This window comes from Agelaius tricolor, unplaced genomic scaffold, assembly GCF_023055355.1.
Source record: "Agelaius tricolor isolate 1412-34295 unplaced genomic scaffold, bAgeTri1.0.p SCAF_18, whole genome shotgun sequence".
Lineage (NCBI taxonomy): Eukaryota > Metazoa > Chordata > Aves > Passeriformes > Icteridae > Agelaius > Agelaius tricolor.
The window spans coordinates 8,569,026-8,588,342 of record NW_027269278.1 but is presented as its reverse complement, the minus strand read 5'-3'; the positions used below and the strand labels follow the sequence as shown (position 1 = coordinate 8,588,342).

Here is a 19,317-nt window from a genome sequence, read left to right as displayed (position 1 = left end):
TTCCCTCTGGGCTCCTGGGAAGTCTGTCTTATAAGGAGTATGGGATCATTGACTCTTGTCAGAAGAACATCTACAGTGATGAGTATACCCTCCAAAGTAATTCAAAAAAGCAAAATAGCATACTACAGAAAAGAACTGCCTGACATTTTCCTGAAGAGAGTTTTCCTGCAGACCCGTGAAGTGACGGGGAAGTGCACTTGTTTATTATCTTGATATTCCTAATGCAAAAGAAGGTGACTTAAAAACACACTGTGTAGTGCTCTGATGAGAACCATGTGTGAAGCTGAATTCAACATGCAAGGCAGCCCCAGACCTGCTGATGTCATTTCTTAACAACTTAATACAAAATGAAGAACAGATGTAGCAGCTTCCACGAGCTGTTGGCTTGGCTTACCTATCAGGCCTTTTTCTGTGCTCGAAGTAACAGTTTTGTAAGTTGTATCAGCGCCTGCTTTAGAGTCCAAAGCCTCCGTCTGCTCCGCCGAGGAGTTCTCCAGCCCCCTCCGCTTTATTGTCCCATAGTTTGTCTCGTAAGTGTCTGACAGGGAGCTGGAGGATGCCCAGCTCTGCCGAGACTGGTCCAGCTCCACGCTGGCTTTCGATTGCCTGTTGGCTTTGGAAAAGGCTTCAGAATACAAATAACCCTCCTCAGAGTGATAGTTTGTGGGATCCACTTCAGCTATAGGTCCATCCAGCTGGGTGTGACGGTAAGAACTGAGGAGATCCCAGCTCTTCTGGTTTGGGATATTCTGGAAATTGTCATGAGAGCTACTTGAGCATGAAGTCCAGCTGCCCCGGCCGCTGTCTGCTGCCTCTACCGTGATGTGCTCATGGGAGATCTCCTCGCTGCTCATGGAAGATGTGAATGCCATCCCTCTGATCAGAGCAGGCCTAGTGATGGACCAGCTACATTGGAAAACAACAGAAATTGGGAAAAAAAACACTTGTAAGCTTTTACAACAAGAGACACTGTTACTCCCAAATCATTCCTGCACCCAGCAGCAAGGAAGGTATTCCCAAGGGAATAACAAGTTTGCACATGCATTTCCAGGCTGCACCCCAGATCCCTAAGTCTGGCCCACAGAAGCTCTTCTCTACCAATCACAAAAAGAGTGACAGAAAGCAGAGGATTAAGTTACCTCTTCCATTTAGTCTGCTACACCTTTTTCTGTACATTCATAAACTAAAACAAAGATAAATATATAGAATAAAATCCAACCCCTTCACTGGCAGCAACATCAAGTTGTTCAGACGGAGTGGAAGCAGTTGAATTTCAAGAACATCTGGAAATACTGGGCATAAGTAACATTTGTGGGACAATATGGAGGGATAGATTCGGAAAAGCAAAGTCCAAAATTTCTTTTTTAAAGAAATGTCTGCTGAAAGCTCTAATTGCCCTAAATGCTCGATTAAAGGGGGAAAAATAAAACCAGGTTTGTATGAATTTAGAATACATGAAGATAGGATTGCTAGACATTATTCAAGTCTCCCAACTATTTCTGGTTGTGTTAACAAATGCATGGGCAGCAGAACATTAAAATTCAACACCCTCCCTCAGCAGTTTACTGACATGTTGTGAAATCAAGGAACATTTTTTAGGTATGTGCAAGCAAGGGGTTTTATTTCCTTCCTTTTCTATTTTGTTAAGTCCTAGGATAAAATCCACTTTCTTCCCTCACAAGTTATTGAAACTAAGGAATAAAGGAACAACCACAAAACATGAACTCAGTGTATATTATGCCTTCTTGAAAGGGAATTATTTTCTTTGATGAAGCACATCTTTAAATTCCCATTTTAATCCTATGAAATAAACTGAATTACTCATTTCTTTCCATCCCTGGAAGTGTTCAAGGCCAGGTTGGATAGGGTTGGAAGCACCCTGATCCCTGCCCAGAAAATGGGGGTAGGATCAAGATGATCTTTAAGGTCCACTGCAACCCAAAGCATTCTATGATTCCATGTGCTGGAAAAATTAGAAATGTTAAGGAGCATCTCTCATTTAGCTGAATCCTTGACAGCTGAGGACAGACAATGCTATCCCAAGATATATTAGGAGATATTACATCCTATGGATCAAGGTGCTACATCTAGCAAAAAAAATCCAAAACCTTTCAATTCAAAGCATCATTTCAGCACAAATTCTCATTGCACTGAAGTAACAAGACCTCTTGTGTGGAAATTGTCAGAAAGACATTGGCAGAAAGCTACCAGTCTGCCTAAGCAACAAATAATAATTAGAAAAATCCTTACAAATCACATTAGAGCACGTTAAGTGACTGGCACTGCTGACTCAGAGAGAATTGATCATATCCTGCTGTTTTTTTGCTGTCTCTCACCATGGCATAATTTGCTAAGCATCATCCTGGCTTTTAACAAGCTTCCAGTCTCCTGCAAGAAATATCCAGCTAAACCCCACCAATGGGAACAAGCTGTTGTCTCCCCAAGTAATACTGTAAGCTTCTTATGGAAACAGGCTCCCACACTGCAGCCAGTGCTCCAGCCTCCAGCAGAAGCTGCATAACCACAGTGGAGTGTCCTGGCCAGAGCCTCCTCACCCCTTCTGACAGCAGAACACCCCAGCAGAAGCAGCTGCACCTTACCCTGGGCAGGGCTGGCCATAATCTGTCAGTGCCTGAGGATGCTCCTTCCTCTCTGCCCCGCCTGAATCCACCACGAGGAGGGACTGGGACAGAGCCCTCTCGTCCTGCAGCGCTGCTGACATGGAGTCCACGGAGCAGTTGCTCACGATGCTGGAGCGCGAGGAAATCTCACTGTGGCTGGAGTCTGAGAAGTTGTCAGATTTAGTGGAAGGTATGAGGGCATAGCCTAAGTACAGGAGAGGAGAGGAGAATGTCTCAATAAACATACCACAATGAAGTATGTTACATTGTAATATTCCAGCGAGGATATTTAGGAGAAAACCAACCAAACCCTGTTTGCATACAATCTGAGGATTTTATGGTACTAAAGCTTTTAGCATCTATCCACATCTAGCACTGATTTACTAATGCAAGTCCAGGAACACCAATAACCCACCTGCAACTCCAGTACTATCCAGAGCAGCAGCTTTAACCTACACAACCAGAGTCAGCAGCCTATTGCATCACCACTGGGCAGGCAGATCAGGTCTTTCAATTCTGCAAGTGCTGACTCCTTCAGTAAAAATGCAGCACACTTCCCACTATCCCTCTGCCATACTGCCATGCAAGACTCAAAAAAAGATTCTGGCAGTGGAGGAGGAGATGCTGACTAAGGTGAAAGACAGCTATGAGCATTCAGGGATTAGCCATATGATCCATTTCAGTTCTGTTATCTGCTCCAAAACTAACAGACAAGGAAGCAAATCAGGAAGTACAACCTTGGCAGGAGCTGGACCAGACTCCAGGGTTGTTCCCACAGAAGGGGAGCTACTGAAGACCCACCAGATTGAGAGCAAAATGCATAATGCTTTTTTTTCTCTGCTTGGCTTACCCTCAATTTAACTTCTTTCAGACCCAAATAAGGTATACACCCCTATATATCTAACACCTCAGCCAAACTTTTTTTCCTAAATTTCTGCACTTGTGCCTTTTAGTGGAACTGCCACGTATTTACAATGATTAGGTGAAGAAGTGAAATGACAAAGCAGTGTAAACATGATACACACAACCTAACACAGAAAATGGATGCCCTTAAATGCATAAACAATACAGAGATGATACAGTATGGCATGTGGAGACACTGACATACAGCCACTGAGCATAATGCTCATAATTTGAGATTTCACAGCTTAACTTTGATTGCTGTAAGATTTTAAGAGCAAATATGAGTAGTAAATATCAATATTATCAAGCTATAGAACTGAGCCTTAAAATGTACTTAAGAGCAACCTTTCTAAGACTAAATTTCAGTTTCCTTTCATTTGGCAATAACTAATATTTCATATTCTTTACATTTTTTAGGGACTCTTTAAACTGACACAACTACACTGCAGTAAAAAATGTCCTCACAGTGTTCCAACTATCTGGAAAACAAAGGGGCTCCTCTTCATTAAAGAAATTAACACTATCTGAAAGCCAAGCCACAAAATAACATGTCTATAACAGACTAAATCTAAGTATTTGCTGGGCAGGAGATGTAACCAATGGAATACACACCAATACTGTCAGTGAGCATTCCATTGACACCATATCAGGGTCTGTTTAATTAACAGATGTTGCAGAACTTACTGTTTCACTGGCATTTGTAACACACTAAGTAACTGAACTGACACTGTACCTGTTCCTTGATTCTCTAAACTTCACATTATTGTCTTCACTGCACTGTAAGGGTGATTAGCTATAAAGAACTGACACAAACATCTGGAAGGGAAGCACATTAAACATCTTAAACATGGATAACACTGAAGTAACTCAGATAAACTCAGGATATTGGACACAACATGGACATCAGTCTTCCTTCTAAAAATACATTATATAGTCTTCCTCCTTCTTCTAGGCCTTGTGCATAGGCAGTAGGATATGTGCACACTGCTGTTGGTACAGATACTTGCTGTACTCAGCGTATCAAAGTCCTTGTCCTTTTGGTTTCCACTGCTTTCTAAGGCTTCAGTGGGCTCTGCTTCCCTTTTTGCAGTAACAGCTGTTCTTTCCCTGGAGAAGCTTCTTTCCCTAAGTCTTCTAAACAGGAATCCCTTTATTTTTGTGGGTTCATGCTCAGCTTGTGCCTTTCTACTCTCTTTCTCTCTGTCCACCTTTGCACTTCTCTCAAAACTCTCTCCAGCTTGGCAAATCTTCTGAATTTGCTTTTGTAAATAAGCCCCACCTATTCCATAGCTGCGCTGTCCACTGTTCTTGTTGCTGGTTTCACTGGCCAGTGATGAGGAAGAGCCAGAGAGATTCATCTGACTGCAGTTATCCGACCTTTGGATGTTGCCAACTACAATGAAGTAGACACAGACAGATGTTGATAGATGATGAGATAAGTAACAACAAAAATAACATCCTAATTGAAAATCCTTTTTTCTTCAATCCTATTTGTATATCACTTGGGTATAGCTCAAAAGAAAATGAAATCTAAGATCAAGTGGAATGTGTTCATGCCTAAAAATATGTCTTTCAGCTGTCTGTGAAGCACCTAATTTTAGATCAATGAGCTGTTAGCACAACACATACAACAAAGTACAGATCACCTCAATCAAATGAGATCAGTGCTGAAAGCAAGTTGAATTAATGAAACAATCCCCAAGAAACAAAACATTCTTTTCAAAAAACCAGGTAAAAGTTAACAAAAATAACATACTTATAAGCAATGCTCAGTGGAGCAAGATTTGGCAACCCAAGTATTTAAGCTTTTTATACATATGCTGTGTTTAAGCACGGTAAGTGGCATTCTCCTAAAGAAAACAGGATCTTGTGAAGGCAGAGGTGGAGGGACCAGGCTGATCTCCCACTGAGAGGGGTGAGAAGATGCAGCAGTCACTGTGCCATGCCATGCCAGGGCGGTGGCTCTGGGCTGTCAGTGAGTCAAAGCAGCAGAAGGGAGGGAGAGGGGCCTTACGCCATCCAACACCAACCACCCGCGCTGGCTACTGAGGGCTGTTAAGAGATTTCAAATCAATTCCCATCCAAGGTTGACTAATGATGAAGTGATGCAGGTCTTTTAAGATGAAGACATCAAAAATAAAGGGATTCTCAGGGCATCATGAGAGACAGGGATGTATACAAAGCCCTGTGCACAAGAACAAAAAATATGAACAGCGACTCGAGGATTTAGATGGATGCACTACTTCTGCAGCAACCTAAACCACCTGTCCTGGACAACTATGACACCATTCCACCTCCAGCTCTATCTAATCACCTGGTATTCCAACTACCTTGGGCAAGACCAGAAGTTGTCTCAGCTACAGTTTCTGTCTGACACTCTCATCTTCAAGTAATCCCCAGGTTTGAGAATCCCATTTATTTAAGTGGCCCCCTACATCTGAACTGGCACGATGGCAGGTGTCAGCACTTCAGTTCTGTTGGAAATTCGGCCAAAAGCGCTTAGGCAGTATTTTAAGAAAACAACTGTTCCATTTTTTAAATACTAAGTGACTTAAAGGTCCAAAATATACAAATACATTGAAAAATCATGTCTATTCATAGAAAGACATTATTCTATTCTTGAGATGATTATTCTAAATGACTGTTTCTCTTACATGTCATTACCAACAAATATTCCTGCCACTGCCCACCCTGGTTTAGGCTCCAGTTCCTGGGACTGATGCTGCCACACACTTACCTTTGCGTGGGGAGCCCTGAGGAGAAGCAGGTGGGCTGGAGTGCAAAGAAGATGCCATGGACATAGTGTCATCTGTTTGTTTCTTACTACTTACTTCCTCAGACAAGCTTAATGACTTCTGTGGAGAGCCTGTACCTATGAAAACAATGGGATCACTTACTACATATTCTTCTTCTTTTGAATTACTGATTTCTGTTTAAACTACAAAGAAGCACCATGCTGAACAATCAGAATATTCAGCAAAGAGAGGAGCAGATGCTCAGAGAATTCTGCATATGGAGGCAGTCTCTATTTAAATTTAGATCAGCTCAGCTGTGACCACTGCTACTGCTGGCTGCTCATCTAAACTGTGTTGAAACATCCATATCCCAACAGGAACCACTGCAATGGATACATTCGTTGTGGTTTTGGAAAAGGACTATGTAAAAAAAAAAAAATCTGTGTGCAGTATAAACCTAGGAGGAAATCCTTGCCCATGGCACTGTTGGGACTGTGCTCAAAACCATGTGTGTCACAGCTACCAGGTCAGTTCAAGATCTTCACAAGCAGGAGTTCTCAAATCAACACTCACAGGCACTATCCACAGCTTGGCCAGTTTAGCAAAACCAGTGTCCCACACATGGTTTGGTGTTTCTTACTCACTATTAGACCATCCTGCAGAGGACTCAGTGCTGAGGAGTTATTTCAAGTTCCCAGTAACTGTTAGATCAGTATGGACCACCACACACAAATGAAGAAAAACCTCTGAGAAAAGTTTCTGGAACTTATCAAACTGCACAGGCTTTTCAGAGGAGAACTGAAATAAATCCTAACTGTAAATAGTATTTTATATGCTGTAATATACTATTTTCTGAAGCTATTTTAAATGATGTTGATGCCCAATATAAAATAATTTTGTATCAGTTATTGACTGCAGCTAACTTCATTTAATAACCCAAAATTGCAGCTTTCAAATGAGACAACAGTTATGTAAATAGGACAAAAGCTTTTTAATAAAGAATACACTGCTTTGCAACTAACAAATTTAGAGACCAAGAAAATATGTTCACTAGGAGCAACTAAAAATATGTGTTGCTCCATTTGACCATAATGCTGTTAAAATGGTGTCCCAGAGGTTAAAATATTACATCTGTGATTTGTTTCAATGATTTCACCCAAATATATTAGACCTCGGGAAGCAAGAGCGTATTTGGAGACAGCATCTCACCACTGACTGTTTTATAGTTATAAAAGACTGTGCAAATGACTAAGCATGCTCTCTTAGAACACAGCAGTATGTATCAGCTGTTTTAAAGTGAATTAATTTATCAAGTTTACCACAGTATCTCACATAAACCACTCAGCTACAAAAGAGCTCCTCCCTCCTGCTTGCTTCCATCTTTAAACCTCCCCAGCCAGGTGAACTGAAGATACTCACTGAATGTGACATGATCCTTTGTCAGTCCCTTTTTCCTGCTGGGGTACAAATTCACAGTTGGGACCTGAAGAACTTGACTCATTCGGTTTTGTTGATGCTGATGGGCTTTTGTGGTTTGGCCAATTGATCTCATGGGCACTGGAGACATTTCGGAGGATTTCCCTCCTCTTCTCTCACTTAAATTCTTTGTCACTGTTAGGGAAAAACTGCATATAAATATCTAGCACTTTCAATTGCAGGATTATTGCAGTACAACCATCCAGACAAAGGAATCATTGTGTAAAGAACATCAATTGTATTTTAAACCATTTCTAGTCCAAACACATCCCATCACACTGAAGATGATGTGTGAAGAGCTTTAAAAAAAAAGCCCTAAATTCTTGAAAGTGCCATCGAGGTACTTCATCAAAAGATCAAAAGATGTTGTTTATTTCTACCACAAGCCTGTATTTTAAATGTTTGCATGCAAGGTGCAATTGCATAACAGCACCTCTTTCAAAATCAGGTGGTTTTGCAACTGGCATCAAATGTTTCACTAGGTGGCACAAGTGATTTACAGCACAGGACACTGCTTCAGCTTCTGCTTTAATCACACAGCAATTCACAGACTGCTCCTCATCTGATTTCTCCTTAAATTCTCTAGGAAAACTCTGGTTTGCAGTGTCATTGCTGCTCATTCCTACCACAAGCAAGGGCAGCAGGTTATTAGTAAGGTAAGAAATGTGGGAGCTGAACCCCTGAGTGTGGGAAATCCAACCAAGTGGGGAGAGACATCCCTGGACAGGTCAGTGCTCTCACTGCACCAAATCTAAACCCACGAGGGGCTGGCAGCTCCTCATGCCACACATCACTGCTCTATTCTTTCTCCCAGCTCTGTAACCAGGATAATCTCAACTGGATCTACTGCCTGTGGGTTTTGGGGCTTAGGGCTGCTTCCCCAGTTTTTAAAAATGTTACTTTTAATGATATGCCAATCTACTACATATTTAATTGTATATCCACTTAAACTTCATTTTCCTTACTGATGTTTAAGAAAATATGGACTTGATTTGCCTAACTACATGAATAGAACAGTTGGTATATATTCCCTATTTTTACTTTCAAATATCTATGGCTAGCACTGTGCATACAAGATTTTAATTTTTTTTAACAAATAAAAAACAATCTGGTAACAATTATGTCCTTCTCTTGGACCTGGTACCTATGATTGCACAGTGATCATCTAGTAAGAGTTCAAACATGAAGGATTTAATGTTTTTTAAAAGGGAGTTAAATGTGGCCATTTCCAGGTTTCCTGCTTCAGTGCTACTTAGAAGTAAATGCTAAAAGAAAATTTGCATAAGATGGCATCTTAGGGAATAATAAGGATTTGCATTCTTAATACTGGGTAATGGCAAGGACTTAAAATTTTATCTTCAAGACTCCATCTCCTAGTCATGCTTTGAACTTACCTCATCAGAGATAAAACAGTATTTGAAGACAAAAAAAGCCTTAAAATGCTATATTTGGACAAAAGACAAGCAGAAAATATAATTTTATTTAGCATGGTTGTTACTCATCTATTTTGAAACAAATCTGTCTTTCAAGAAAGTGAAAACTGCTCGAGTATCTAAATAAAACACAATTATAACTTCTCATTTCAAAATAAGAATTTACTGAACTGTGTATGACAGCAGGTCAGACAACAGTTTGTTTGACAAGAGCTTAAATTATGAGAGCTATCCCGCTGTAGTTCTCAATTTGTGACTGTCAAGCCATGTCAAACTCATCAGTCAATATTGACCTAACTTCTCCTTCTCAACAATCTTCATTTATTCTAAGGTGTAATCCATTGAGGTTTCTATATTGATTTTGTCTCTTTTCATTTCTTGCTGTTCATATGGTAAAGACTGCTTTTATCCTTTCTAGTTCTGTGCAAGGACAGCAGGGTTGATGTGCTATTGGATTTCCTTCCAGACTGATGGAAAGACACACAGCTTTAGGAACTAAAGGTCAAAATAAAAAACATCACAGAAATTTTTTGAGCTCAACCAAAACATGAACACACATGAACTGACAAAACAACCCTTCCTACAGTATCCTCTCCTTGGAAGAAAAGTTTGAGAGTATTTTTAGAGAAAGAACAACCTTTTTTATAAATGCTATCGATCATGTTGCTGCTCTAGCTCACTGTACTTACAAGTGCTGTATGCAGGCTCACACTGAAGCGACAATATCTGGATCTTCTCTTCATCTGTCTCCACAGAGAGGTTGGACAGGTACTGCTTCACCTTCCTGGCCATCTGGGCATCCTCGTAGAGCTTCTTGGCGTTGAGGAGCGAGCTGCGGCGGGCGCGCTTCTTGTGAGCCCCTCCCTGCACGTCCAGCATGTTCGAGTTCATGCTGCCCTGGCTCAGAGACCTACGAGAGAAAAGATCAAAGCACTAAAGGTTCAGTTCTCAACAGCAACAAAGAGCTGCAGCAGAATAGGCCAAAGCAGATTAATACCAATAATCTTCAGTTAGGGCTAGTGCATGCTGATGCAAATGAGTTAAAAAAGATGAACAGCATTAAAACAACACCTGTCATAACGTATTTGGGTAAATTGAGAGCAGGGATTTGAGCCTAGAGCAGGACTGCCTATGGAGATGTGGAGCTGGGAAAACAAGAAGCAGTGTTGTGTGTGGAACTCATTCAGCTCCACTAATGAACCCCAGGCTTGTGCTGCAGGACCCGCAGCTGACGAGAAGAAACGGCCTCAAGTTGTGCCAGGAGAGGTTTAAATTGGACATTAGGAAAAACTTCTTCATGGAAAGGGTTGTCAAGGCCAGGAACAGCCTGCCCAGGGCAGTGGTGGGGTCACCATCCCTGGAAGTGTTCAAAAAACACATGTTTAAGGCACTTGAGGAGACATGGCTTAGTGGTCAGCATGGTGGTGGTGTTGGGTTGATGGTTGGATTTCATGATCTCAGAGGTCTTTTCCAACCCTAACAGCTCCATGAATTCAACTGTAGATTCTAAAAGTGGACAAACTTGGTAACTTTGTTGGTTTAAGGAACTGGGTGCCCACTGTGTGCATCAGGCTTACACAGAAACGTCCAGCACTTAGCTGAGCACAGAAGTGAGTGACCACTGCAATCCTCTTAGAAAACTGAGCTTCTCATAAAGGTCAAACAAGGGGTAAATTATGTTAAATGTACAAAGGGCATTTGATTACACACTTAACTTCTTTCTTCAATTAACTAAAAACATTCACAAAAAAGCAGCTCATTAAAAAATGTATCCCAAGAAAGGTGAGGAAGGCAGTGATGATAAACACACCCAGACTTGTACAGACTTGCATTGAAAGAGGATACTCCTCAATACTCCTAATTTTGAGCTCTCAAATCTATCAGTAGCTGAAGCAAAAATAAATAATACTGTAATAGTTAAAGAACATGAGTTACTCTCCCTGACAGCCATTCCAATTCACACTGGAAAAGTGACCAAACAACTGAGCAGGGTATGGTCTAAACACAGTCACCTCTGTTTCAACTGCCAAAAGTCCTACAGCCACACCACTTCTGATGCATTTTGAAATAAATGGAGATCACAGTACAAGTCACATGTAAATTCTAATGGAAAATGTCAAAGTTGTTCAAAGCTGGGTTTGTGTGGGGATTTTTAAATATTCAGATGAACATTTTTAGAGCTACATGAAGACATTTATCAAGATCTTGTGTGTTTACAGAATCACAAGTGGCAGAATAAACAACATCAGGCACAGAAGAGCCATAATGGCCAAAGGAGTCAGAATAAAACATGTTGTTAGAGAAAATCAAAGGAATCAAGTAAACTGAGCTTAGAAAATAAATGCTGGAAAACAGCTGACTGCAATATTCTCAGACATGTTAAATAAATCATTCTGAGAGAAAATAGAAGCTTAAAAGCTCTCAGCAATTTATAGCTTAATTAAATAAAAAAGTAATGTTATTGGAGACAAGGAGCAGCAGAAGGCATTATGGAGTGCTCACAGCTATTCAAACCAAGGGGACACTCATGTCTCTTGATGGATAAGGACAAAGCTATTCTACAATGATCAGGAAATTATGTTTATTTTAAATGATAGAAATATTTTGGTTGTTTATGTATACACTGATTTTTTTTTTCCCCAAATCTGGATTTGACTTTTTAAGGCAATTTAATTCTATTTCTTTTAACAATTATTTTTCCTTATTCCCTTGTGTTCACAGTAATTCCAAGGGTTAGAAATTACAGTGGCTCCATGGGTCCTGGCTATTTCTCCCCATGAGCTGCCTTGTGAGCAGCTGATTATTGAACACCAAATGCTGCCAGCCAAGGGCATCCACACCAGCATCAGGGACCAGTCTCCAAACTTGCTAAGCCCAGTATGACCAGCCCAGGTCCTGGCATTGTCCCCAACACTGCTATGCAAAGGCACACAGGCAACACAGAACACATAAAATATGGCCACAATGTCAGTCTCAAAATCACTGCCCTGGGCCAGGCAGGAATTTCCCTGGCCAACATCAGAATTCTCATCTTTAGTCATTCCATGATCCAGACCTCACACAATCAACACTCCCCCAGGAGGATCAATGAGGATTTTGGTGCAGGAAATGTGAGATACATTTTAAACATATGCTAAAAATAAATACTTTGAAGGTTGCCTGAAGATAAACCTCAGGGAGGAAATTACTACATCATTACCACAATTCAAAGTGTCTTTATAGTTGAAAATGCAGAATGGCTTCAACTTTCCAGTAACATGTTAAAAGGCAAGTTACTTATTTCATTTACTTCCCACAATAGTTTGCCTTCCAATATAACTGCACAGCAAGGTTTTTTAATGCACAAAGCCAAAACTCAAACAACTTATCTACTACACAAAAGCAACTCAGAATTCTTATAGCTGCAGTAAAATGTTGGCTGTAACCCCTTACTCCTGTTTTCAAAAAAACATGTGTTGCAGGGTTAATAAAATGCATGCTGTATTTCAGATGCATGCACTAACGAGGAGGATGCAGTATGTTAAGAGTTGCATAATCTTTATTTATCTTAGTTGCATTCAGCTCTACACTTACCCCAAACTTCTCCACCTCTTCTTCCTGTAAGCAAGAGCCATATACATTGAAGCATGTATTTGAACAGAAAAGCACAGGAAAAAAATAAAACAGTTGAGAGTCAGGAAGAAAGATGTAGACAGGAAAGAACAGAAAAGAAAAATCTCTATACAGCCAAATTCTTCTCAAACAATAACACAATGTTTTCATGAAATGCAGGGGCAAGACTTGACAAACACTTTGATATCTATCAGTTTTTTGTTTGACCTATGAATTGAAAAATTCAAACTTGCATTAATTTATTTTCCTGTAAGTCAAATTCAAATTTGATGGAGTGCAACTCATTCATATTGCAGAAAATGGGACAAAATTAATTTATTCTTTGCCTGTTGAAAGTGTATGAGAAATCATCACTATCAATATTCAAGTTTATTGTATTCTTTACTCTTGACTGTTGGCTGGAAAACAAGCCAGTTGCCAAATACACCTTGAAAGCCTAGATGCTCTCAGTCATTGGTAATGAACTTGTGAGCAAGTCTCATGTTACCAGTAATACAGACTTTTCTTGTTGATTTTTTATCTTCAAAAGCATTTATTTGATGCTTCATAACACAAACTGAGAGATCAAACATGAGAGACAATGAAAATTAATATAAATTACATGAAAACATGGAATTATTTTCTTTTAATCTTTGGCACTATCTCTAATATTGGATGCCTAAGCAGTTTATGGCAGTGCGTGTATTTTAAATTACAGTCATTAAAATGTGCTCTGAAATTCTGAAAAACATACTAAAGCTAACTATTTACTATTGAATTTATTTAATGATTAGACTTCATGAGGTCTTAGGAAGTGTATGGCCTTCAGGCACATTTATTTATAGACTAATTTCAGCTGTGAATGCCAAAGTTTCTGAAAAGCAATCACAACTTCTCAGTAACTGACTTTGTAATTTTATACTAAAAATGAAATCTTGCTAATTTCTATCCAACCGTATAAAAGTGAATCTCCACTGTGAAACAAAGTAACATTAACAAGGATCTGTTATTTTTGGCTCAGTCTGGGCCATTTTTAGAGTTACAGAATCACAGAACAGTTTGTGTTGGGAGGGACCCCGAAGTTCATTCCTTTACATCCCCCTATACACCTTCCACTAGACCAGGCTTGCTCAGAGCCCAATCCAGGCTGCCTTTAAATGCTTGAAAAAAAGAAACAGCTTTGCAAACAAAAACCAGACAGAACTGATGATCCTCTGTGAATCCTGACCACTGGAATACCACAGGGAACCAAATCTCTATGCTCCTATAAAGGCTCCCTATCCTTGCATGCCCTGTTTCCTTCCACTGCACAGATGTAACTGAACTCACACATTACAGAGAATCACAACTGCACAGGAGACTGCAATGTTGGGTGGATGAAGTAAAATTCACCTAAAAACTGTCTCCTGTGTCTCCTACTTGCACTGCTCCCTCCAGGGTGCTCGGAGAGCTCTCCTCTGCTGGGGTGCACACAGGTGTGGGCAGCTCAGGAGAGAATTTTGCCATTTCCTGAAGTCAGAGCCATGTGGCTACTCAGCCATGACCCAGCTCCCTGAGGGGGCTTGCCTGGCCCATCAGTTTGAGGCAGACAGTGCAAGGAGTGAGGCCACCACCATCCTACAGACACCTGCAGGGTCAGGACCCTTATGGACACAACATCAGAGCCGCTGATGCTTTCAGGTCAGCCAGTGGGGAGAAAACAGATGCAGGAAATAATTCATTTCCACTAAATAAAATCTGGAGCTAATCAGCAGCAGATTAGGAGTTATGTTGTTTTTATTCTGCGCTTTGTTAACACCAAGCCTGGTGATATTCAGCATCAGGATAAAAAGAAAAAAATAAGAAAAAGAAGCCAAGAAAACACCCTCCACCTGCTGAAGCCTGCACATATCAAACATTATGTAGGTGGAACAAGCTGTGCTTAGAACAAATAAAAAATATTTAGTTTGAATTTAATATGTTATCACTGGGGTTTTGTTTTGAAACAGCATTTCAGATCTATACATCAGTGATTGAGGTGCTTTTTATCTCTCTCTCATATCTAAATATTGTACCCTGTAATATTATACCTCTCTTAAAACTCTACTGACACTAACATTTTATTTGGCAGAAATATGTATCATTAAAATTAGAACTTATTCTTCTGTGCTTTTTAAAGGCAATAAATTGGTTTATTAGTCATTCAAAGCAGGTCTGGGAAGCATCAACTGTTTTGCCATAATTTGATAAAGGCTGTGGTTTGATGGTAGATGTCAATGATGACGTACACAATGAAATACCAACGTGCTGATGCACACAGAGACCCAGATCCCCCCCCAGTGAGACCCCTTCAGTGCTGCTGCTCCTCCCTTTGCACACCTTTGTCTGAACATCACAGCTGGATCCATGTTTGCCGAGGTCATTCGGACAACTTGGCGGATTTCCTTGGCGATCATCCGCAGCTTCTCAAAATTAACCAGGCCATCCACTTTAGAATCATTGCCTGCATAAATGACACACACACATAAGGAAAAAAAAAAGGAGTAATAAATATTTCTGAACAGCCACTGTGCTTCTAGTTCTTCCCTTGTCACCCATCTCACTTCCCTGTCCCCCAATCAACACAATTTTTTAAATCAAAGTAGCAAGAAAACAGGATGTTCTCTCAAAACACTGATGGAATCAAACCCACTTGGACTACCCTATATTTTTTTGTTAATTGATTTCCAAAGTAACATGTATTAGTAGGAGGACAAAGGAATAAGTGAATTATGCCCAAATTCACTTGCATAATATTAAAATAATACAAATGCAGAATTGACATTAACGACATTCACATTAGAAAAGAAGATCAAATAGTTCTGAACCATCACAACCAAGAATTAAGCATATTTGGAAATGGTTCACCTCAACCAGTTGTAAAGAGGACTTTGTATAAAGGGAATAAGATGGAAATATTTAAACAAAATCCCTTGAAAATGCTGAAAGCAAGAGTAGGAGGTGTAGCACTGTGTGCATGCCACAACATGGAATGAAAACCTGGAAACATTACAGCAACAAATTTTTTCTAGGAGAAAACATTTGAAGTAATGTAGCTACCAGACAGCACGCTCACCTACGCTTCCACCCTAAACCTTAGGACAGCTGAGGAGGATTACAGCATTGCTTTCAAGATATTAAAAATATGCATTTTCTTTTAATTTTTGTCTAGGACCAATTTTTGTCTAGGACCTAATTCCATTAGGCATTCCCAGTTCTATTTTATTTTACTCCTACAAAGGATCCCTCAAAAGCATCCTACTGGTGGCAGCTTCGTTAGACACATGTGGACACACAGAGCACTGAAGAAAGGGCTGAAGTACATTCAATGTTTCATTTATTTTCTCTCTGTTTGACATTACCTTCATGCAGAAATGTGATATCTTTCTTGACAACAGGGAAAAGTGGGATAATTGGAGGCTGCATGCTCTGGCTGCTGAGGATGTTGCGATATTTTGCCATGTTTCGAGATGGATCAAAAAGATCTTGAAGGTCTCTGAGGTGCTTTTCATACTTGCTGGGTAACTTTTCCCAAGTGCCTCTGAGACGAGCTACTGGTGCAAGATTTAACCCACTGCAAGGCAGAAATGTTTCATTATTAGCTGTGAGTGGAATTGTTACCTTTCAGAAGGAAGTGAAGGGTTGGGAGGTTGTTTTTTTAAGGATTAAAAATAGCTTTCCCAAGGTTAACTGTGGAGCTGGGTGAATAGCAGGCTACGAGTTCATCACAATAACCCTCTGCTGTTTAAACAGGACTGGTAAAAATCATGACTGCTCAAGGTACAAATTTCAAATTACTGCCAAAATAGTATCTCTGTAATACAGGAGTGACATCTACCTAAGAATCCTGTAAAAATGTATACCACAGTAAGAACAAAAATGGTAAAAAATGCATGAGGTGAACCAATGACTGCACAGAAAATGAGAATAGTGCAGAGCTCATCCCAAGCAGAAGTGGCAAGACTTTAGGAAGAAATTTTTCCTTATGAGGGTGGTGAGACCCCAGCACAAGTTGCCCAGAGAGGCTGTTGATGCTCCATCCCTAAAGTGCTCAATGACAGGCTGAGCAACCTGGTGCAGTGAAAGGTGTCCCAGCCCATGGCAGGGGCTTTGGAATGAGATGGTCTTTAAGGTCTCTTCCAACCCAACCCATTCTGTGATTCTCTGACTTCAGAGCTTCAAACAAGAACATTTGTAAATGAGCAACTGACTGAGAACTGGAAGCAGCAGATATGCTAAAACTTGTCACTGTGCCCTCATTCCCACTAAGTAAAAATATAGCCAGAATTATTTGGATGCAAAAACATCCCATTAAATAAAAACATTTAATAAATTAAATCCACCCTCCCTATCATAATTTGTCGCCACCTATGTCCAAGGAATTCTGCACTAATTGCAAAGTCCTCACCTTTACAGAACTGCAAAGAGATGTGCTGCAGCATTGCTTAGCAAATCCAGACCCACACTATCACTGAATTTGCTATTCTCAGATTTACTTTTTTTTTCAAAAATTTATATTGTACTTGGTTTATTTTTTAGACAAATTTCTCTCCATGCTATGCCAAACAAAGCCTTCTCTGACATGAAAAAATCAAACATATGCCAGCCCACAGCTCCTCTTTTCCATGCTACATTAAGATGGTTATCTTCCTATTTCATGAGACATATGGCACCAAACTGCTGTGCAGGACAAGGCAAGAAAGAAAACCCCTGTGCCATATGCTAACAAAAAAATATTCTTCTGGAAATAACAGTAAAACAAAAACTAACTTATTTGCCTTTTTTTTTCCCCGGACAAAAGACCACTTTAGTCATGGCCTGATTGGACTTAAATGAGAAGCAGAAAGAGTAATTTCCTTAGCTAGAATAAACCATGAAAAATTAGAGAGCAGAATAGAAAAATGAGAATCAGTATCTATGTGTGTATTCCCACATAATGAGCAGCCACAGTCTCAATGACTGTCCAGTACCCTTCACAGAAACTCATGAATTCTTTAATTACTAACCACAAGCCAGTACATTTGATGAACTGGTTAGACATGGAAGAAAATATTTTAAAATGGTGTTTTCAATAATGCTGCTGGGATACAGCACAAATCCAGATCTTTGTTCTGATGAATCACAGTGTCTTTCTTTTCCCTACAGTAAAGGCTGGGTGTAAGATAATTGCAAATTCAGGAAATGATGAACTTAGGCTGTTAAAGCACCAGCATTCAGTATAAATCAGAAGAGAAAGCTTAAATGTGCAACCAAAGAGGGAAAAAATAATATAGAGAAGCAAGCAGATGACAGGAAAGAATGAGAAGGAAAATGAAACCAAAACAAGACTGATTTGATGACATCCTTACAATGCAAGGAAGAAATAAAGTAATCTCATCATCGCATACACGACTCGGTGCTTCCTGGAAAAGTAACAGTGACTGACAAAAAGAAGGGAAATTGGGTGCCAAAGTCACAGAAAATGACACAGTGCTCAGGCAGGTTTCTGCAGTTCATCAATCACACAGTGCTTTGTGCCCATCTTCTCTTTTCCTGCAAAGTACCAGTGAAAGAGAGACTGTCACACCTAGCACCACAACAGGACTGAAGAGCTGAGGTGACAGTGCAGAGGCTCCGGTGACAATCCACCTCTGATCAGTCTGGCTTTGGAAAAGCCCCCCAGCCCCAGCTGCAGTCTGCTCAGGATATTCCCATTTCTTTCCTTTCATTTGGATTACCAGAATTGTCTGTGACAGCACCAATCAGATCTGAGAAATGGGAAGTATTTTACCTTATCACCGCAAACATGGAATTGAAGTTCTTGCATTCTCGACAGTGGAGAGCAATTTTAATGAAATGCTTAATAATCTTCATTCTTTTGAGCTGGTTGGGTTCTGCTAAAATTTCCATGGCAACCCAGAAGGTCTCTTGATTTATGACATCCTCAAACTGTTTCAGGTGAGCGTTGCCTGTTTTGGAGTCCAGCTTGTACAGGTCGTCGATGTACTCCGTTGGCTCGATGTTGCGGAACAATTCAAAGTCCCGCATGGAAAGCTGAGTGGCCACCTCAATGGTGCTCAGCTGCAGGAGGGAAATTTGGCTCTCTCGGAGTAGCTCTTGAGCATCCTCATCTGAGCATAAGGTTTCTGTTTCCATATTGTTTTTCAGATAATACCTGAAGAATGATTGAGGGACAACAACACATTAGAGATGCTCTTCAGAGGGTTTGTGAACACAAAGACATTGAACTATACCAATCACTGTGAGCATTAGAGACAAGAAGGAACAACATAACCTTGTACTTCAGTAAATGTAAAACAGCACCATTACTTAAGTAAACAAACATTTCAAAAGCTCTTTGTTAATATTTTTACAGTGTACTCTGTAACATGCTGTAGTGCTCACCTTTTCCATTTGTAAATTCAGCAGCGAAAATAGCATTTCAAAAACACACTAGCCCTGAGAAATCTCCTGTTAATGTATTTCTACATTTCTTACACAAATTTAGTGTGTTTTTTTCCATAAATTTACTGTGGCATACTGATATTTGCATGAAGCACA

At 40.1% G+C, this 19,317-nt stretch overlaps 1 protein-coding gene across 14 annotated transcripts in view; it reads right to left on the bottom strand.

Moving 5' to 3' along the window:
• RAPGEF6 (Rap guanine nucleotide exchange factor 6) overlaps positions 1-19,317 on the bottom strand; it is a 122,737-nt gene that overhangs the window by 9,140 nt on the left and 94,280 nt on the right. For 6 of the 14 annotated variants that reach the window (XM_071443186.1, XM_071443185.1, XM_071443196.1 and 3 more), the window contains 10 exons: positions 18,548-18,931; positions 16,140-16,351; positions 15,118-15,241; positions 12,742-12,765; positions 9,858-10,078; positions 7,679-7,870; positions 6,262-6,396; positions 4,804-4,917; positions 2,601-2,826; positions 395-906 (listed from right to left, as the gene is read on the bottom strand). In XM_071443186.1, the coding sequence (XP_071299287.1) occupies positions 395-906; positions 2,601-2,826; positions 4,804-4,917; positions 6,262-6,396; positions 7,679-7,870; positions 9,858-10,078; positions 12,742-12,765; positions 15,118-15,241; positions 16,140-16,351; positions 18,548-18,931 (2,144 nt within the window). The remainder of the gene's footprint in view (positions 1-394; positions 907-2,600; positions 2,827-4,803; positions 4,918-6,261; positions 6,397-7,678; positions 7,871-9,857; positions 10,079-12,741; positions 12,766-15,117; positions 15,242-16,139; positions 16,352-18,547; positions 18,932-19,317) is intronic. The other 8 variants (XM_071443190.1, XM_071443189.1, XM_071443198.1 and 5 more) reach the window with 3 other exon arrangements.